This window comes from Scaptodrosophila lebanonensis, unplaced genomic scaffold (genome assembly GCF_003285725.1).
Source record: "Scaptodrosophila lebanonensis strain 11010-0011.00,11010-0021.00 unplaced genomic scaffold, SlebRS2 tig00000072-arrow-pilon, whole genome shotgun sequence".
NCBI classification, from domain to species: Eukaryota; Metazoa; Arthropoda; class Insecta; order Diptera; family Drosophilidae; genus Scaptodrosophila; species Scaptodrosophila lebanonensis.
Window position 1 is genome coordinate 6,745,393 of NW_022060558.1, and position 15,971 is coordinate 6,761,363.

The 15,971-nt window shown below is 36.2% G+C and overlaps 3 protein-coding genes across 5 annotated transcripts; all 3 read right to left on the bottom strand.

Moving 5' to 3' along the window:
* Positions 1-5,557: 5,557 nt before the first annotated feature.
* LOC115625542 (sarcocystatin-A-like) lies at positions 5,558-5,997 on the bottom strand. Its single transcript, XM_030520619.1, has 2 exons — positions 5,810-5,997; positions 5,558-5,756 (listed from the first exon to the last, which is right to left on the bottom strand). Exons 1-2 carry the CDS (start codon positions 5,989-5,991, stop codon positions 5,558-5,560), a joined length of 381 nt encoding a protein of 126 aa, XP_030376479.1. The 5' UTR covers positions 5,992-5,997.
* A 6,272-nt stretch (positions 5,998-12,269) lies between these two features.
* On the bottom strand, positions 12,270-12,995 carry LOC115625321 (sarcocystatin-A-like). Its single transcript, XM_030520342.1, has 3 exons — positions 12,874-12,995; positions 12,701-12,807; positions 12,270-12,637 (listed from the first exon to the last, which is right to left on the bottom strand). Exons 1-3 carry the CDS (start codon positions 12,931-12,933, stop codon positions 12,439-12,441), a joined length of 366 nt encoding a protein of 121 aa, XP_030376202.1. The 5' UTR covers positions 12,934-12,995; the 3' UTR covers positions 12,270-12,438.
* A 1,470-nt stretch (positions 12,996-14,465) lies between these two features.
* LOC115625267 (cystatin-like protein) lies at positions 14,466-15,393 on the bottom strand. 3 transcript variants are annotated; one of them, XM_030520269.1, is made up of 3 exons: positions 15,355-15,393; positions 14,986-15,123; positions 14,466-14,924 (listed from the first exon to the last, which is right to left on the bottom strand). In XM_030520269.1, the coding sequence occupies exons 2-3, from the start codon at positions 15,111-15,113 to the stop codon at positions 14,729-14,731; spliced, it is 324 nt and encodes a 107-aa protein (XP_030376129.1). In that variant the 5' UTR covers positions 15,114-15,123; positions 15,355-15,393; the 3' UTR covers positions 14,466-14,728. The 3 variants fall into 3 exon arrangements, with proteins under 3 accessions (XP_030376129.1, XP_030376128.1, XP_030376127.1); XM_030520268.1 differs by lacking the exon at positions 15,355-15,393 and adding an exon at positions 15,250-15,349; XM_030520267.1 differs by lacking the exon at positions 15,355-15,393 and having other exon boundaries at positions 14,986-15,181.
* Positions 15,394-15,971: the final 578 nt, after the last annotated feature.

Below are 15,971 nucleotides of genomic sequence, written 5' to 3' on the forward strand. Positions count from 1 at the left end.
TTTGCGCAGCTGTTTCAAAACGATACTTTCCCAAAATGTTCTATTGAACATGCGTATTAGTTCGACGGCATGTGCCATCGATTGTTAACTTAGAATATTCAGTTTTAATTCTATGCCCAATGTTGATCTTGATCCCCTAGATCTAAGAGACTATAAGAGATAGAGCCACCAAATTTTGTACACAGGTGCCCTATGTGTGTACGCTATACGAGTTTGTTTGCTTTTTTCCACTCTATATGGTATTTCCGAAAAAGCCGTACGTTTATGTCTGGAAGCTTTAAGACATAGGGATACTACATTTTAGTCCACGATGCATTATGTAAATGCGCAGAAAATGTGTATTTCACTGATTTTCCATAACTCTCGTTATTCTTGGAATTTTAAAATACCTCCATTTATTGATTATGTGCTTGTGCTAAGTTGCTTTATGATAGGACGATTTTAAAGAAAGTGTATGGCTAATAGATACAATCTTTGCCCCATCGGTATCGATGCATATATTCTTGATCAAAATGACGAATGAAAGTGATCTAGACATGTCCATCCGCCTGGATGAACGCTCGGATTTTGGAAACGAATAAGCGCACACTAACCAAACTTGGTGTATAAATGCTGCTAGTATATTTTTTTGATTTATCCTCCCCCCTCCCTGCTTCAGAATTTTGTCAAATCTGTCCACATTTCAAAAGCTGCATTAACCAAGCTTTGCACACGCAATCAATATAAACTACTTTCTTACTTCATCTAAATCGGTTAATTCTAAGAAATGTTATTAGCGGAACAATTTCCCACGAGTACTACGCCCCCAAACTGCAGTATCAAGCTCGCTCTTCTTCTTCTCTTTGCTTCTGCTAGGTCCGCATTTAACTCAGTGAGGAAAGTTTGTCTGGGTACAGGGTATTTCACTGTCGGGCTTGCTCGACTAAAGCGTTCTGTCTTGTTTTATTTGTTTCAGGAAAATAAAAGGAGGTGGGCCTCAAATACGTAAACTAATTAAAAGGTCAACCAATTTTGAAGCTTCTTTGTATAAAAAAGAACAACTTGCATGGATTTCTTTTATAGAGGTTTTGCAAAACTTCCTTGGAACAAACAAGGCTAATAACTTTATAGAGCTTGTCGAGGAAATACTTCTTAACTTCAAAAAATATGAGCACAAAGGGAGACTGGTGGCTGATTATTGCTGGGTACTTATGCGTGATTGCTCAAGACAATTTCAGCCAAGAAAATCCATCAAAAGACAATTTATCCCCGTCTTATAAAATCGAAGTGATAAGAAAAATGGGACTGGTTCTTTTGAATCATCTCACAAGACATACTTACAATCAGATCTAAAATCTTCTGCACCAAAATGTGTGTTGGCCAGAGTATGAGTATCACTCATACTCAAGGGCGTACGCAGCTTTTACAAATGGGGGCCGCGAAAAAATTAAAATATTGATTAAATAATGCACGATGCGATTAACCTTCCCCCCCCCCCCCCCCCCCCTGCGTACGCCCTTGGTTATACTCTACACTAAACTCTACATTAGAAATAGCAGGAAGCACAAAAATACAGCATTTCCGAAACATTTGGAATTCTGTGATCTGTGTATTTTCTGTACGAGAAGTATTCCTGAATGTTAATCAACACAGGACTGGGCTAAGCCGATTTACTTTGTGGGGCCTACCACACCTCCTTTTGTCTGTAACATTTTTCACTCTTCACAAACCTAAAATACGATTGTACCTTTCAGGTACAGAGTATACAAAGCATTGAAAAACGGCCACAATATGTTACTTGCCTTTGCCTGTTTTGTCTAAAAACACAAAAAAGTGCAAACACTATGGTACATGCACGTATATATGTATATTTGTTTACATTATATATTATTCAATTTCTATTACCAATGCCTTCAAATTAAAGTTATCTTTCTCATATTCTAAGTTAACAATCGATGGCAAATGCCATTGAATTAATACGCATGTTCAATAGAACATTTTGGGAAAGTATCGTTTTGAAACAGCTGCGCAAATTTGCGGATTTGTTTTTGGGGGACTGCTTGCCTAAGAATTTTAGGCCAACTAATCGCTATAAAACGAAACCCGTTAGCTTCATTGAGTCAGTAAGCCATCCGATTCTTTTGAAGCTTAGTCCCTGCAATGAGATCCATCAACACTATTTTGTTCTGCTCCTTTTTGGCCATATACCTCGTTGCCAATTTGCCGAAAAGTGAGGCTGTTACTTGCGACGAAGACGCCACCGACCCTGACTGCGTAGACTGTACCGCCTTGCCCGATGACCCGGAGTGTACGACCACGACAACAACAACAACGGAAGCAACCACAACCACACTTACAACCGCAACTACAACCACAACTACAGCCCCAGGCGCTGCGACGACATCATCTTCAAGTGGTTCCACTGGAGTAAGACGAAAGAATGTTCGCATTTCCAATCTTCAGTTTAGAGTGGTGCGGAGAGTTCGAACCAACGGCTAAGGAGTTAACAATGGAAATACTAACCAGAGAAAAGTCTCTAACGGTTGTTGTTGGCTAAGCATGAGAAATTTAAAGCAAACTTTGTAGAAATAAAAAGAATTTCTATTTGACTTAGTACCAAACCTAATTCAGCACTACATTATTTATTTTGCCTTGCAGTTCGTTGTCCTTTATCACAATTTTCAGAATTTATAATTGTGCTCTCTCCAGTTCATGTGACTCTTTATTTAATTGGGTCTTACGTCGTTATTGGTATTAAGCATTTTTTTTTTATCCGTTTACAATAACAAATGTGAAGTTGATAGACAAAACGTCTTTTAATTCCTGATTTGTTACAATCTCTTTCAGAAAATAACTCAAAACTCTATCCGATCTTAATTGTAGATTATTAAAACAAGTGGAAAAGCGACAGTCGGGTCCCCCGATGTTTATATACTTTGTACCTATGTGTACAATATTTATAGAAATTAAAAAATAAACAAATAATAAACATTAAATCGATTATACCTACGTATACTCACAAAGCACCTGTGTACAAAATTTGGATTTTAATTTTCTAGTTCTTATACTTCATACAGACAGACGGACTGACAGTCGGACTTTATGGGGTCTCCTTCTGTGTGTGTGTACAGGACAAGGCAAACAATGTACATAGAATACCGCTTTATACCTGATGTACATACATATTTGTACATAGTAAGCACCAGGGGGCCGCGCAGAGGGGCAGGGAGAAGTCGTTGGGCCCATTAAACAGATGCACAATGTAATAATCATCGATGCACAAGAAGAAACTTTTCCACTGTTGAGTTGACTGCAGCTGTAGATTAAAAATTGCTTGAAAATCAGGCCACAGCTTGTTTGTTTTATATTTGTATACCCTGTTGCCGTAGGGTAAAAAAAGTATATTAGGTTTGTGCAAAGTATGTAACATGCAGAAGGAAGCATCTCCGACTCCATACAGCATATATATTCTTAATCACCATGGTGAGACGAATCGATCTAGACATGTCCGTCCGTCTGTCCGTCTGGATGAACACCTGGATTTCGCAAACGGCTGAGCGCACATTAACCAAACTCGGTATGTAGACGCTCCTTGTCCCTAGGCTATACGAGTTTATATTATTTTATTTTTATTTTCCTTCTCCTCTCTCCGCTACAGAAATTCGCCAATACTGTCCACATTTTCAAAACTACATAAACCTAATTTTGCACACATAATTAATTAGTCTACTTTTGATTCAAATTTCATCCAAATCGGTCAATTCTAAGAAAAGTTAATAGCGAAACAATTTCACTCCGGTACTACGCCCACAAGCTGCAGCACCAAGTACGCTCTTCTTCTTCTTCGTTTTGCTTCTGCTAGGGGCGCATTTAACTCAGTGACGAAAGTTTGTCTGGGTACAGGGTATTTCAGTGTCGGACTTGCTCGACTGTAGCGTTTTCTCTTGTTTTTTATTAGAGTGACCTCACTCATTCCAGAATATACTATTTAGGCGACCTTATTAGTTTGATTTTCGGCGTATTGGATTTGAGTTTATACGGCTTTTTAAATGACTCTCGTTCTTGCAATTGTTTTATTACTTTTGGCAATTAAATCCATTTAGTACTTTGTGTCCTTAAGTTGAATTTAATCGTGATACCTAAATTGCAATGGAAGTTATAGTCGTAAATGTTATCTCAACACATGTACTGTACATATACTTGTATACACACACACACTCGTACATATGTATGTAAGTAATAATATTACTCTATGTACGAGTTTTATATTTGTTATACCCTGTACCCAAAGGGTACAAGGGTATATTAGTTTTGTGCGAGTGTACATGGAACACAAAGTATATATTCTTGATCAGCATGACAAGCCGAGTCGATATAGCCATGTCCGTCTGTCTGTCCGTCTGTCTGTCTGTATGAACGTAAGGAACTCAGAAAGTATAAGAGCTACAAAAACCAAAAACCCCCTATTTAAGATTTTCTATAGCTCCCGTAATTCTTGGAATTTTGAACTAAAATTTGGTAGACACATCCAGTTAGTGATTATATATCCGTGTACCAAGTTTCATTATGATAGGTTGATCAGAAAGTTATAGCCATATAACCAGGCCCATACATATGTACAAGTACACCAACATGTAAATGTAAATGTATGTATGCATGTATGGAATATTATACCCTGTACCCGTAGGGTAAAAAGGGTATATTAGGTTAGTGCAAAGTATGTAACATACAGAAGGAAGCATCTCCGACCCCATAAAGTATATATATTCTTGATCAGCATGACGAGAGAAATCGATCTAGACATGTCCGTCCGTCTGTCCGTCTGTCCGTCCGTCTGTCCGTCTGTCCGTCCGTCTGGATGAACGCGAGGATCTCAGAAACTATAAAAGCTAGAATAACCAAAGTTGGCATCCAGATTCTCCTAAGTCCGAGTAAGGACGAGTTTATTTTATTTTTTTGGATTTTCCCCCCCTCCCCCCGCTACAGATTTTCGTCAATAGCGTCTACATTTCAAATGCTACCTAAACCTAACTTTGCACACATAATTTATATATAATTGTCTACTGTTGTATACAATTTTATTCAATTCGGTCAATTCTAAGAAAAGTTATTAGCGAAACAAATTCTCTACAGTACAATCCCCCCAAGTTCGCTCTTCTTCTTCCTCTTTTTGCTGCTGCTATGGGCGCATATAACTCAGTGACGGAAGTTTACATGGGTACAGGGTATTACACTGTCGGGCTTGCTCGACTGTAGCGTTCTCTCTTGTTTATATTTAATTTAGTTAATTAATTAAATTAATTTAATTAACTTAATTAATTAATTAAATGAATGTAATTTCTTTTGTGTGGGGTGGTACAGGGTATTTAAGAGTTGAGCCTGCTCGACTTTAGCATTCCTTTCTTGTTTTTATTTTGTTAATTTAATTAATTTAATCTTGAGATGAAATTTCAAAAAATGTTTACACTTGTTTGTGGGAATAGGCACAAGGTATTTAAGAGTTGTGACCGATCGACTCTGGTATATTTAATTCTTGTTCTTTTTACGTTTGTTATACAGACAAACAGTGGTAGAAAGATTACGCGTTATGGTTCTTCACCAGTTCTGGCTCGCCGGCACATCTGAATGTCACTTGTATGCCATTCGGTAGCCAAGACTGGGACCAAATATCAATATCGCAAACCTTAGTTGATCCATTGCCGTCAACCAACTCAGCGCGATACTTATTCAGGGAACCGGAAACGACTTGGTAGCTTGCAGACAATATCTTCGAAAGCCTAAAAGCTTGGATGTTAGCATCACACACTTCAACGTAATTTTTATAACTCACCTGTAGCTAGGACCATCGCCAGATGCCAATTTCGTCAAGGATGAACGCAGCGTCTCTTCCGCTGCCTGCAGGCTGCTGCCGCTAAGCTGTGATGGTGCTCCAAGTGCTCCAAATCCTTGTGGTAAAGCATTTGCCACCAAAAAAGTGGCCGAGCAAACGAGCAAGAGCTTTGCCACAAACATTTTCGTTAAAGCGTACTTTCAACTGAAATAAACTATGAAACGAACTGAGACAAAGCCAGAGTTACTCGATATTTATAGTCATCCGGTGCTATGTACGCAATCAAAATCGAATGTGATAAGGTGATCGACCGGATGTTTTTAATTAAAATCGAGTCTTTTAATAAGTAATGCTAGAATCGGGGATTCCCGACTCTTGTATACCTTATTCTCAGTTGAGAAAAAAGATTTAAGTTAATGTTTATGTGTCCTTCAATTAAAAGTGTAAGAAAATATTGTTTTTGGTATGTAAATTTGTAACAATTTAGGTGCATACTATGTAGTACATTATTTACACGAATCCAAACAGCTAGCAGCATATACCAGTCTGTCTCTTTCAATCACTTTGCCCCCTCAGTTGTAGATAGCGTGAACCTTTGTACCATGGCTATTTTAGGCAAGCACAGACAGCATGTAACGTTATGTAGCTGTTATAAAACTCTTTCGGTTTCAAATGATTTTTTGTTTATTTTTGTATGAAAACAAATATGAACTCTTCTCCCTGGCTGGTGTTTAGTCAACTCACTTTTACATACTATATGTAGGCGAAAGGGTCTATTGAAAACGCCTTTTAAATGGATAATCCCCCCTGCTAAAGAGGATGACTATAAATATTTTTAGGTCACCATGAGGTCATGTACCACCTTTACAAAATAATCACAAGCGCCAAGAGCTCGTTATCTCTACCCAAATAATAATTCTGCAGCGATGGAATTGCTCTCTTTTGAATAAATAGGGTTAAAATGCTTCTAATTTGAAAACAAAAAACCACATAGATTGTGGATTGCCACAGATTGTAAGGCTATGCGAACCCTACAATCAATCTGATTGCGGAAGTAAATCAAAAGAAAACTTAAAATCAAGAGGATATTTTGCCACGATCATGGCTTGATTTAAGTACATATGTATGTGTATATGTAGGTCATGATGTTTGTTCGCCCCATACAACATACATAAGTACATTCGTTTAAGTCATAATCGTTTTGTTGCTACAGACCTCCAAAGGCGAGAATATGTACTAAATAAAATAAGCTGTGAGCCACTGTATGGATGCTGTGTGCCCCAAGGTTTAGGTAGGTAGAACATGCATACATCCAAGGGCCTAGGCAGGGAGGAAGGGGGAGCTGTTGGCCCCCTACAAAAAATTTTGCCATATAATGTCGACCACACGTTCATTATTATGACTTACTATTTCGCCTTAAAATGAAACTGAGTTGGTTTTGTTGAAGTTTTTTAATGGATCATATGCATAAATTATTTTTTAAATGCATCGTGCACTATTTAATCAAAATTTTAATTTTTTGGCGCCCCCCTTTGGTAAAAGCTGCGTACGCTTTTGCATTTGTACACACATACATACAAGTATGTATGTTATAATATAAGCTATAACGTGAGCAGAATGCCTACATTGAGTGTTGCCACACTTTGTACAGTTCAGTTCAATAAACTGATAAGTGTACCCAGACTGCTTTTCCGCGGTGCTAATTCTAAAATATTGGAATTTGATGCAGGAATTATGTAAAATGATTTAATTTACGCAAGATAAGAAAAAGCCGCAATCAAAGTTAATTTGTCAGACGTTGTCCTTCAAATTTGGAGCCGCGAATGGCATTTTGTTGACAGCACATAAATAATAAGCCAAAAACAGTGAGAGCGACAGAGCACGTACATTTATTGCGCGCTCACTCTTTCGTTCGTGGCATAGGCAGAGAATATTGTGGCATCATTTCCAAGACATCCTGAATAATGGACATGTGCAATGATACACGACGACGTAAAAATGTTCATGTCTTACTCTGATCTATTATCCCATCTGAATCTTCAAGCTGACCTAAATGAATTGCATTTGTGATGTTCTGTCGCTTAACCTTTCGAAATGCAACTCTATCACCTTCCACCGCTCTGCTGCCCCTTTTTGTTTCCTATACTCTTGGGAATTCTACTTTAAGTCGAATAACCACAGTTAACGATCTCGGTGTACTTTTTGATAATAAATTATAATTTTACAGCCATATTTCAGTTATTGTCAGGGGACTTCCAGCTTTTAGAAAAAGTTTGTCGAACGAGTTTGACGTTCCGTACACTACGAAATCATTGTACATATCCTTGTTTCGCCCTATCTTGGCCCTATCTGGCGCATGGCGCCCACAATATGTCGAAAAACAATTCTTACTGTGTGCTCTTCGGAGTCTAAATTGGGTCCCGCGCAGCCGCTTGCCTCCTTATAGATCCAGATTAAAACTAATAGACCTACATCACCGTCAAATTTGTTCAGGAGTCACCCTCCTTCACAAACTACTTTTTGCTGATATTGACTCTCCTTTCCTTCTTAGCCTCGTAGACTTGGCAGTTCCGTTAAGATTTACTCGTGCATTTCGTACCCTTCGATTGCCTATTTGTAGATCCAACTTTGCTTCACATGAACCCTTTCGTGTGTTGTGTTCTAATTACAATCATTTTTCACACAACATATCCTTCGAACACTCCATTATGACTATTTCATCATTAATATACTTGCAACTTGATTCTGAAAGTCTCTAACCCTATCTTACTCTACTAATTGTTTGACTTGTTAAATTTTGTTTTAAGTTATACTATTATACTACTAGCAGGTATTGCCCGTCTTAACCCGGCTCAATATAATGTTTCCAATTGTATTTATTTTGTGTGTGCATAACCTACCCATATGTTTTCACCTTATAAGTTACCAGTAGGAAGGCATTTAAGGTATTTAAATGAACATTTTCTGTTCTTGACAAAAAATTGTTCAGTAGTCCGTTACATTTTTGTTCTTGCCAAACTATTTCTTTAAACGAACATGACCACTATAACTAATATTTTTTTAAACCTCCCCCCTTTGGAGTTAGAATTTTCCAAAAGCCTTTCTTAGTGTGCTCCTACACTATGATGGATACTATGAAAGGATACTTGAGTCCAAATTTCATCTTTTACCGTTTGGGCTGTGCGTTGATCACCAATTAGTCAGGACAAACTGTTTTATATATAGAGATAACGCAACGTTTTAAGATAGACTATGTGCAAAAAAGGGGAATAATTATAAGGGTATATCCTAATTTTAAATTCACATTTGAGTCAATACGGTCACGCACAAACTCGGAATATGAATATGCACTCGTGTCAATGCCGTGCAGCGATGAGCCACGATCAAAAAGCACTGACAATTCTCATCTCAATTTGCTAGAGTAAAACTTTCGATAGTTGAAGCCACCGATACCATCAAAATATCGAAGTTTGAATGCAATAAGCAGAATATTTAAATAATAAAATCTAATTATTTATTGAGATCGATAAGAACAAATCATATACATACATACATCTGCCCGCAATGCGAAGCAGAATATGCGTAGCTCCGTTATTCGGTTTCTGCTTTACTATCGCATACGCAGTCGTTGCTTAGCGACGGTAACTGTAAACTTTTGGCGTTTTGCCTTTGCAATTAACATTAAATGGTCAAAACGAAAGAAGATGAGCGAGCCAACAACTTGAAGTTGTTGTTGTTGTTTTGTATTTACATGCTTCATACATATACAGGCATAGATACATATGCTTGTACATATGTATGTATGCATGGGCACACATAGACACGAACTGTTCCCAACTATTTGATATTTGATATATGGCAAGTAAAAAACATATTGCTATATTTTAATCGTTGAATGCCAATTTGTTGATATAGTTATGTTGATTACATTACCCAAATTTGAAATCGATCGGACAAAATTTATAACACAAACTATTCATTTGAAAAAGTGAATAAATATTAAAACCCCAATAATAAAATTAAATGCGATATATCGAAAATATCGATACTTGTGTTGATATATCGTAATACATGTCGAATACAAATACATCGAAAAACATCGTTTGAGAGTTATTGATTATAATACTGTATTCGATTGTACACTGTACACATACATACATACAAATTTATTTGTATGTGTACTGTAACTGTAAACTTTTGGCATTTTGCGTATGTAATGAACAGGCGTAAATGATCAAAACGAAAGAAGATTTGCGAGCCAATAACTTGAAGTTGTTGTTGTTGTTTTAAAAATTTTGATTTGAAACCATAGAAAACTATTTTTTACAATTAAACAACAGTGTTCGATAGCCCACTGCATACTTGTACATACAAACCTATTTATGTATATAGGAATATATGAACGTACATACATACTTATTGATGTACATACATACATATGTACATGCTATACATACAGACGTATGTACGTATGTAATACATATGGTGCTGGCGTAATTCATAATGCGAAATTCTTTCTAAGGGGAGAAATGTCCCCCCTGCCCAACCTGCGTACGCCCTTGTAGTCCGTTGTCCTAAAAACTCCTTATGCCAAATGTACTAAACAAAGAAAAAATAGCATAAAAATGTTTATGTTATAATGTTAATAATTTTTAATTAATTAACATTTCTTGCCCTGTCAGTGCAAGACGAATGTACTTTTGTACATACATATGTATGTATGTATGTACATACATGTGTACAAATGAACATTCACACATTAGTGTCTCACATTTTGCTTTGGCTACTTCAACCGTTTACACGCAACTACACGAACAGCTGCTTGTATGTATGTATATGTGTGTGTGTGTGTATGCATACTTAGTTGTCCCCAACTGTTTGATATTTTGTATTGTTTGTTCTACCTGCATTTGTAAAATGCATATTTTAAAAATCGTTAAATGCAAAGTTGTAATTTTAGTTACGTAGATTATATTACCCAAATTTGAAATCGATCTGACAAAATTTATAACACAAACTTTTCATTTGAAAAAATGAATAAATATTAAAACCCCAATAATTCAAGCTCCAACACAAATTTTGAAAAACCGAGTATGCAGTTTTGTTTGTATTCTTTTATAGATTATAAAACCTAAATTTAAAGTTGATCGATTCAAAAATGCAGAATTTTCAAACAAACTTTGGAGCTACTTTTCCCCCCTTTGGAGCTCGAATTTTCCAAAATCCCTTCTTAGTGCGCATCTACACCATGATAGGATACTTGAGCCCAAATTTCCTAGCTTTTACCGTTTGGGCTGTGGGGTGTTGATTGTGTTTCAATTTTTCCACGGAAAACCCCCCTTTTTTCATGCCCCAGAAAAAATGGTGAAAAACCATACAGTATACAGTTTTTCTTGTATTCTTTTTGAGAGTATACAAACTAAGTTTGAAGTTAATTGGATGAAAATTGTAGATTTTTCATACAAACGTTGGAGCCCGTTTTCCCCCCTTTGGCGTTCGAATTTTCCAAAACCGCTTCTTAGTGCTCACTTTCACTATAAGAGGGATCTTGTGTCCAAATTTCAGCTTCCTAGCTCTTACCGTTTGGGCTGTGCGTTGATTGCCAATCAGTCAGTCAGTCAGTCAGTCAGTCAGGACAAACTGTTTTATATATATAGAGATTTATTGTATTCTTCTGTATAATTATAATTTTCTTTTCTTCTTATTATTATTTTATATTAATATTGTTCTTTTTCTTGCAGTTACCAGTTCTTCGTTAACTATGAATAAATAAATAAATACATACATACATATGTATGAGAAACTTAGAGCTGATAGTACTTGTAACTAACAAATTTGTTTAAATCAGACTGCGATCGGTGCAGCCAATAAATATCACTGTAGTTTGCTCTCACAATATGCTGGTGCTTTCGTTAATACACTGTAGAGTCTACAGGAAAGACTGTGTAGCAATTACTAATTAAAATACTCTGATTTATCACCAAAGTCTGCGAGCATAGCTACTGTTACATATGTATATACCCCTCTGTTTAAATTTGCAACGTAATTGGTGAACAAACTTCTTAATACATCATTTGATAACAATACAAAACAGTCATTACAAGTATAAACAAAAAGTCTTTGGCACAAACCCATTTGAACCTATCTTTTCAAGTATACTACTTCGTAAAATACAACAACCAAAAATACAACATTGGGCTGAGAAAGTTTTCAAATCAGAAATTAAAATTTAAAATCATTTCAAAACCGGCAGATATAATATGGCAACTGTGAGATATAGTGTTCTGATCCGACGAGTAAAAGTATTAAACATGAAAGACTAATTTGCATAGAAAAAGACAAATATACCCATACAAATATCAGATCATTTAACAAAACTAATAAATCATCAACAGACCTTTAATTTGCTCCTGGCTTTAAATTTCATTCCCACAGTTTGGTTATAAAACATCTTGTTGGCTTTAAGTTGTATAAACAATTGTATTTGCTGACGCACTAATAGTGATAATTGGTCCAACGACTTGTTAAATTTAAACTGGAACAACAAAAGTTCTGGCGTCATAAGTCAACAAATCACATTTTATTTGATCATTTTAGCTCGTTTTTGATTAGAACTTTCAGCAAGACGCTCAAGCGCTGTGCTTCTTTACCACCTTATCCTCGCCGGGACATTCAAAGGAAACCTCAATGCCGTTATCCAACCAGGGCTGAGACCAAATGCTGACATTGCACTTCTTTGTGGCCTTGTTACCGTCCACAAGCTCGACTTCATATTTATAGAGGCTACCAGACACAACTTGGCGAGTGGCCGAAATAATTTTACCCAATCTGAAGTAGATGAATATTAGAAATTAGTGAATTGAAAACCTGCGGTACGCAAAGAATACCTACTGGTAATTGGGACCATCACCACTCGCCAATTTCTGCAGAGAGCTATTCAAAGTGTTCTCAGCGTCTTTCAAATCATCTCCAGTGAGTACGCGTGGAGCACCGGGAACCTGCGTGCTTAAACGATTTCCCGTTTATTATTATTTCAATCAGTTTTTAGTTATTTATTTACTCACGTTGGCTGCGACAATGGTTAGGGCCAAGCCCAGAACAACAATCACCTTGGAAGAGAACATTTCGACACCTTGTGTACGGCACGGACAGCAGTTTTATACTGAGCGTTCTACTGCAATCCGGATTCCTTTTATAGTAAGTGGCGGTGACGAGCTTATCACAACTTTAAGAGCGTTTCTTTATTCAAATGTAGATGCTCGCATTGTTTCTGTGTAAGTGCCGGTTCGATTCGGTTGATTAACACCATTTCGGCTGTCACTATACTTGCTCGCTATATACATGTATGTACATAAATACATGTACATATATGTATATATTCTATGAAGAAGGCAACAAACAAGAACAAAGATTAAAATAAATATGTATGCATGTACATATACACATAAATATGTACATACATATGCACTTATATTTAGCTATGATGTGTATTGGCCTTTGTAACCTGTATTTCTCTGAATTATTTTGTACGAGGTCGGCGAAAGAATTATCTTAATAGTAGAAATGATTTGTTTGCCTAGGTCAGTGAAATGTGCCGAAAGTTATACTTGTATTAGCCCAAGGGAAGTGAGCACACCCTATTCCGAGGAAAAATATGTACAGGTACTTAAACCTTATACGACCATTAGCCCAGGAGATGTGAACACGTCTTATTTCGCAGAAAAAATAAGTTCCTGCCCAGGTCAGCTTGTTTTCCGTTCTTGTGACTCAGCAATGAACAATACCAAGACAAATGATTCCAAAATGTAGATTTTTAAGATGTGCCTACCAGTTAGGCATGATACATACATACATATGTACGTTAATCGGATGTCATTATTAGCAATGATAAAAAATAATTTTTGCAAATAGAATAAATTTTCCAAATTAATATTTTGTGAAACCTCAATAATATTATAATTTTATAAACATATGTATGTACATACATATGTATTAATTTTAAATAACGAAATTGTTTACATTTTCTTTCCAACCAATTAGGTAGCCATAGAGCAGTATCTAGATTAATTTTAGTAGTATCTTTTTATTTCGGACATATCTGCCCCTTTTTATTCAAATTCAAATGAGAATTAATGAATCTAACTAATGGATTTCGCAACAACATATCATCATCAAGAGTAAATATTTACTAGAACAAACAAGGTTCCTATTCCGATCCTGCTGTACTCATATAAATGCAAATACAAAAATATTTATATACTAGTAGTGTGATAAATATTGTGGAACATTGACATTTATACATATACAAATATTTTAAAATGTACATTTTATTATACATATGTATGTATGTACATACATGCATATAAGCAATTAGATAAGCAGGGTACGTATTCCTATAAACTTGGTTGTGAGCACTCATGTATTGTGCATCTTGCAAAAACAATACAAAACAAAGATAAATTCAAATAAATATGAGTTTTTCTGTAAACACATACTTATGCATGTATATATTGCATGGAAATACGAAATTATATATATGTACATGAACGCCTGTATGTACTTTTACTACTCAACAAACTATTCGTCGCAGATTTGTTGTGTGCTTGATGACTAATTAACGCAAATCAAACTGCCCACAAACGGTTATGCGGGTATGTACGTGTGTATGTAGATATGTATATTGAACTTATATATGTATTATGTATACAGTTGGATTAACATCTTAGTACAAAACTAGAATAATAAAAGCTTTATATTTATGTGTATTTGATGTTAAATACCATCAGGTTAGTGTAAATTAAAACGGGTTTTACGTGAGCGCAGTAGTTAACGGCTCAATTTTTTCAATACAAAATATAAACATATTCAGTTGCCGACGAACTTTGCGCCTGGAGAGCTGAATATTCAACTTGAGCGGCACTACCATGTACGAGTCAGTTCATCGTCATCGCCCTCGCACTGTACCGTGATCTGGGTGCCGTTTACAGAGAGCCAGGGCTGTGACCAGATTTTCACAACACATTGCTTGACCGCATTGCCATCGCTCAGCTCCACATTGTAGCGATAGAGCGAGCCCGAGACAACCTGGCGTGTGGCAGAGTGGACCTTGACGGATCTGAAAACAAAGGGAATCTGTTTCAGTTCTAAGACGCATGACTAAACTGTTCATAACATACTTATAGTTGGGACCGTCGATTTCGCCTAACTTGGCTAGTGAGGCATCCAGAAGCTCAATGGCTTTATCCAAGTCTGCACCGCTTAGTTCGGCTTGGCCGCCAACAAATGAACCCTTGGCATTGGACATGGCTGCTAGACTGATGAGAACAAAGCACAAAGAGTATAAGTATATTACGCATTTCATTTTACACCAGTGTTTCGATAGAAATGTGGGCTGTTTTACAGTTGTCAATAAACTAACTCATTCGGAGTAAAAACCCGACCTTTTACTTCAACACTCAATTCCTGAATATTTCCATTACATTATTAAATAAAATGCGATAATTTCGAAAACAAAGAGGATGATAAGTTTTTAATGATTTACATACTTTTGCTTTCGATAGATATCGAAATCGCTTACACACCCATACTCGCCAACATCAGCTGGCATCAACAGATAAATATACATATGTGTCAGCCACAGTGTTGCCAATTTAGCTATTTTCCCGTCAGATCTGGAAATCTGCCGATTGTGAGTCCAATTAAAATGTGGGATAATTGGACTATCGACAGTTTTAAAGACCTTTGTACCATATAAAAGTAATAAAAGTCATTTAAATTATTTTAAATATATACAAGTCGTCTTTTAGCTTAAATTTCTTCTCCAACACTTTGCAATTTATCCAGCTGAAATATTTATCTATTGCTGCATGCGAATATCAATTTTACATTTTATTTCAATTATGTACAATGTAAATTAATGTTATAGAAGTTGCTAATCAAATTTCAATAAATAGCTCATTAATGTCTGTTATTAAGCTTTTAAAATTTTTCTACCTCGATATAATGCTCATCTAGCTTTTTCATCCATATTTGTTTTGTATTGACACACAATTCTGTTTCTAATTGTAATAACATCCAGACATGTACAAGTGATTGTACCCAATTTTAATATTGATAATGCAATATGAACAACTTCAGCAAGTACGTACAAGTATGTACGTAC

What these genes read in the sequence shown, in the direction of transcription:
- LOC115625542 (XM_030520619.1), bottom strand. Translation starts at nt 5,991, where the DNA reads ATGTTTGTGGCAAAGCTCTTGCTCGTTTGCTCGGCCACTTTTTTGGTG. An exon ending in GGCGATGGTCCTAGCTACAG is followed by an intron (nt 5,757 to 5,809) that starts GTGAGTTATAAA and finishes CCAAGCTTTTAG; the next exon opens with GCTTTCGAAGATATTGTCTG.
- LOC115625321 (XM_030520342.1), bottom strand. Translation starts at nt 12,933, where the DNA reads ATGTTCTCTTCCAAGGTGATTGTTGTTCTGGGCTTGGCCCTAACCATT. An exon ending in TAACCATTGTCGCAGCCAAC is followed by an intron (nt 12,808 to 12,873) that starts GTGAGTAAATAA and finishes TTAAGCACGCAG; the next exon opens with GTTCCCGGTGCTCCACGCGT. An exon ending in GGTGATGGTCCCAATTACCA is followed by an intron (nt 12,638 to 12,700) that starts GTAGGTATTCTT and finishes CATCTACTTCAG; the next exon opens with ATTGGGTAAAATTATTTCGG.
- LOC115625267 (XM_030520267.1), bottom strand. Translation starts at nt 15,170, where the DNA reads ATGAAATGCGTAATATACTTATACTCTTTGTGCTTTGTTCTCATCAGT. An exon ending in ATCGACGGTCCCAACTATAA is followed by an intron (nt 14,925 to 14,985) that starts GTATGTTATGAA and finishes CTTTGTTTTCAG; the next exon opens with ATCCGTCAAGGTCCACTCTG.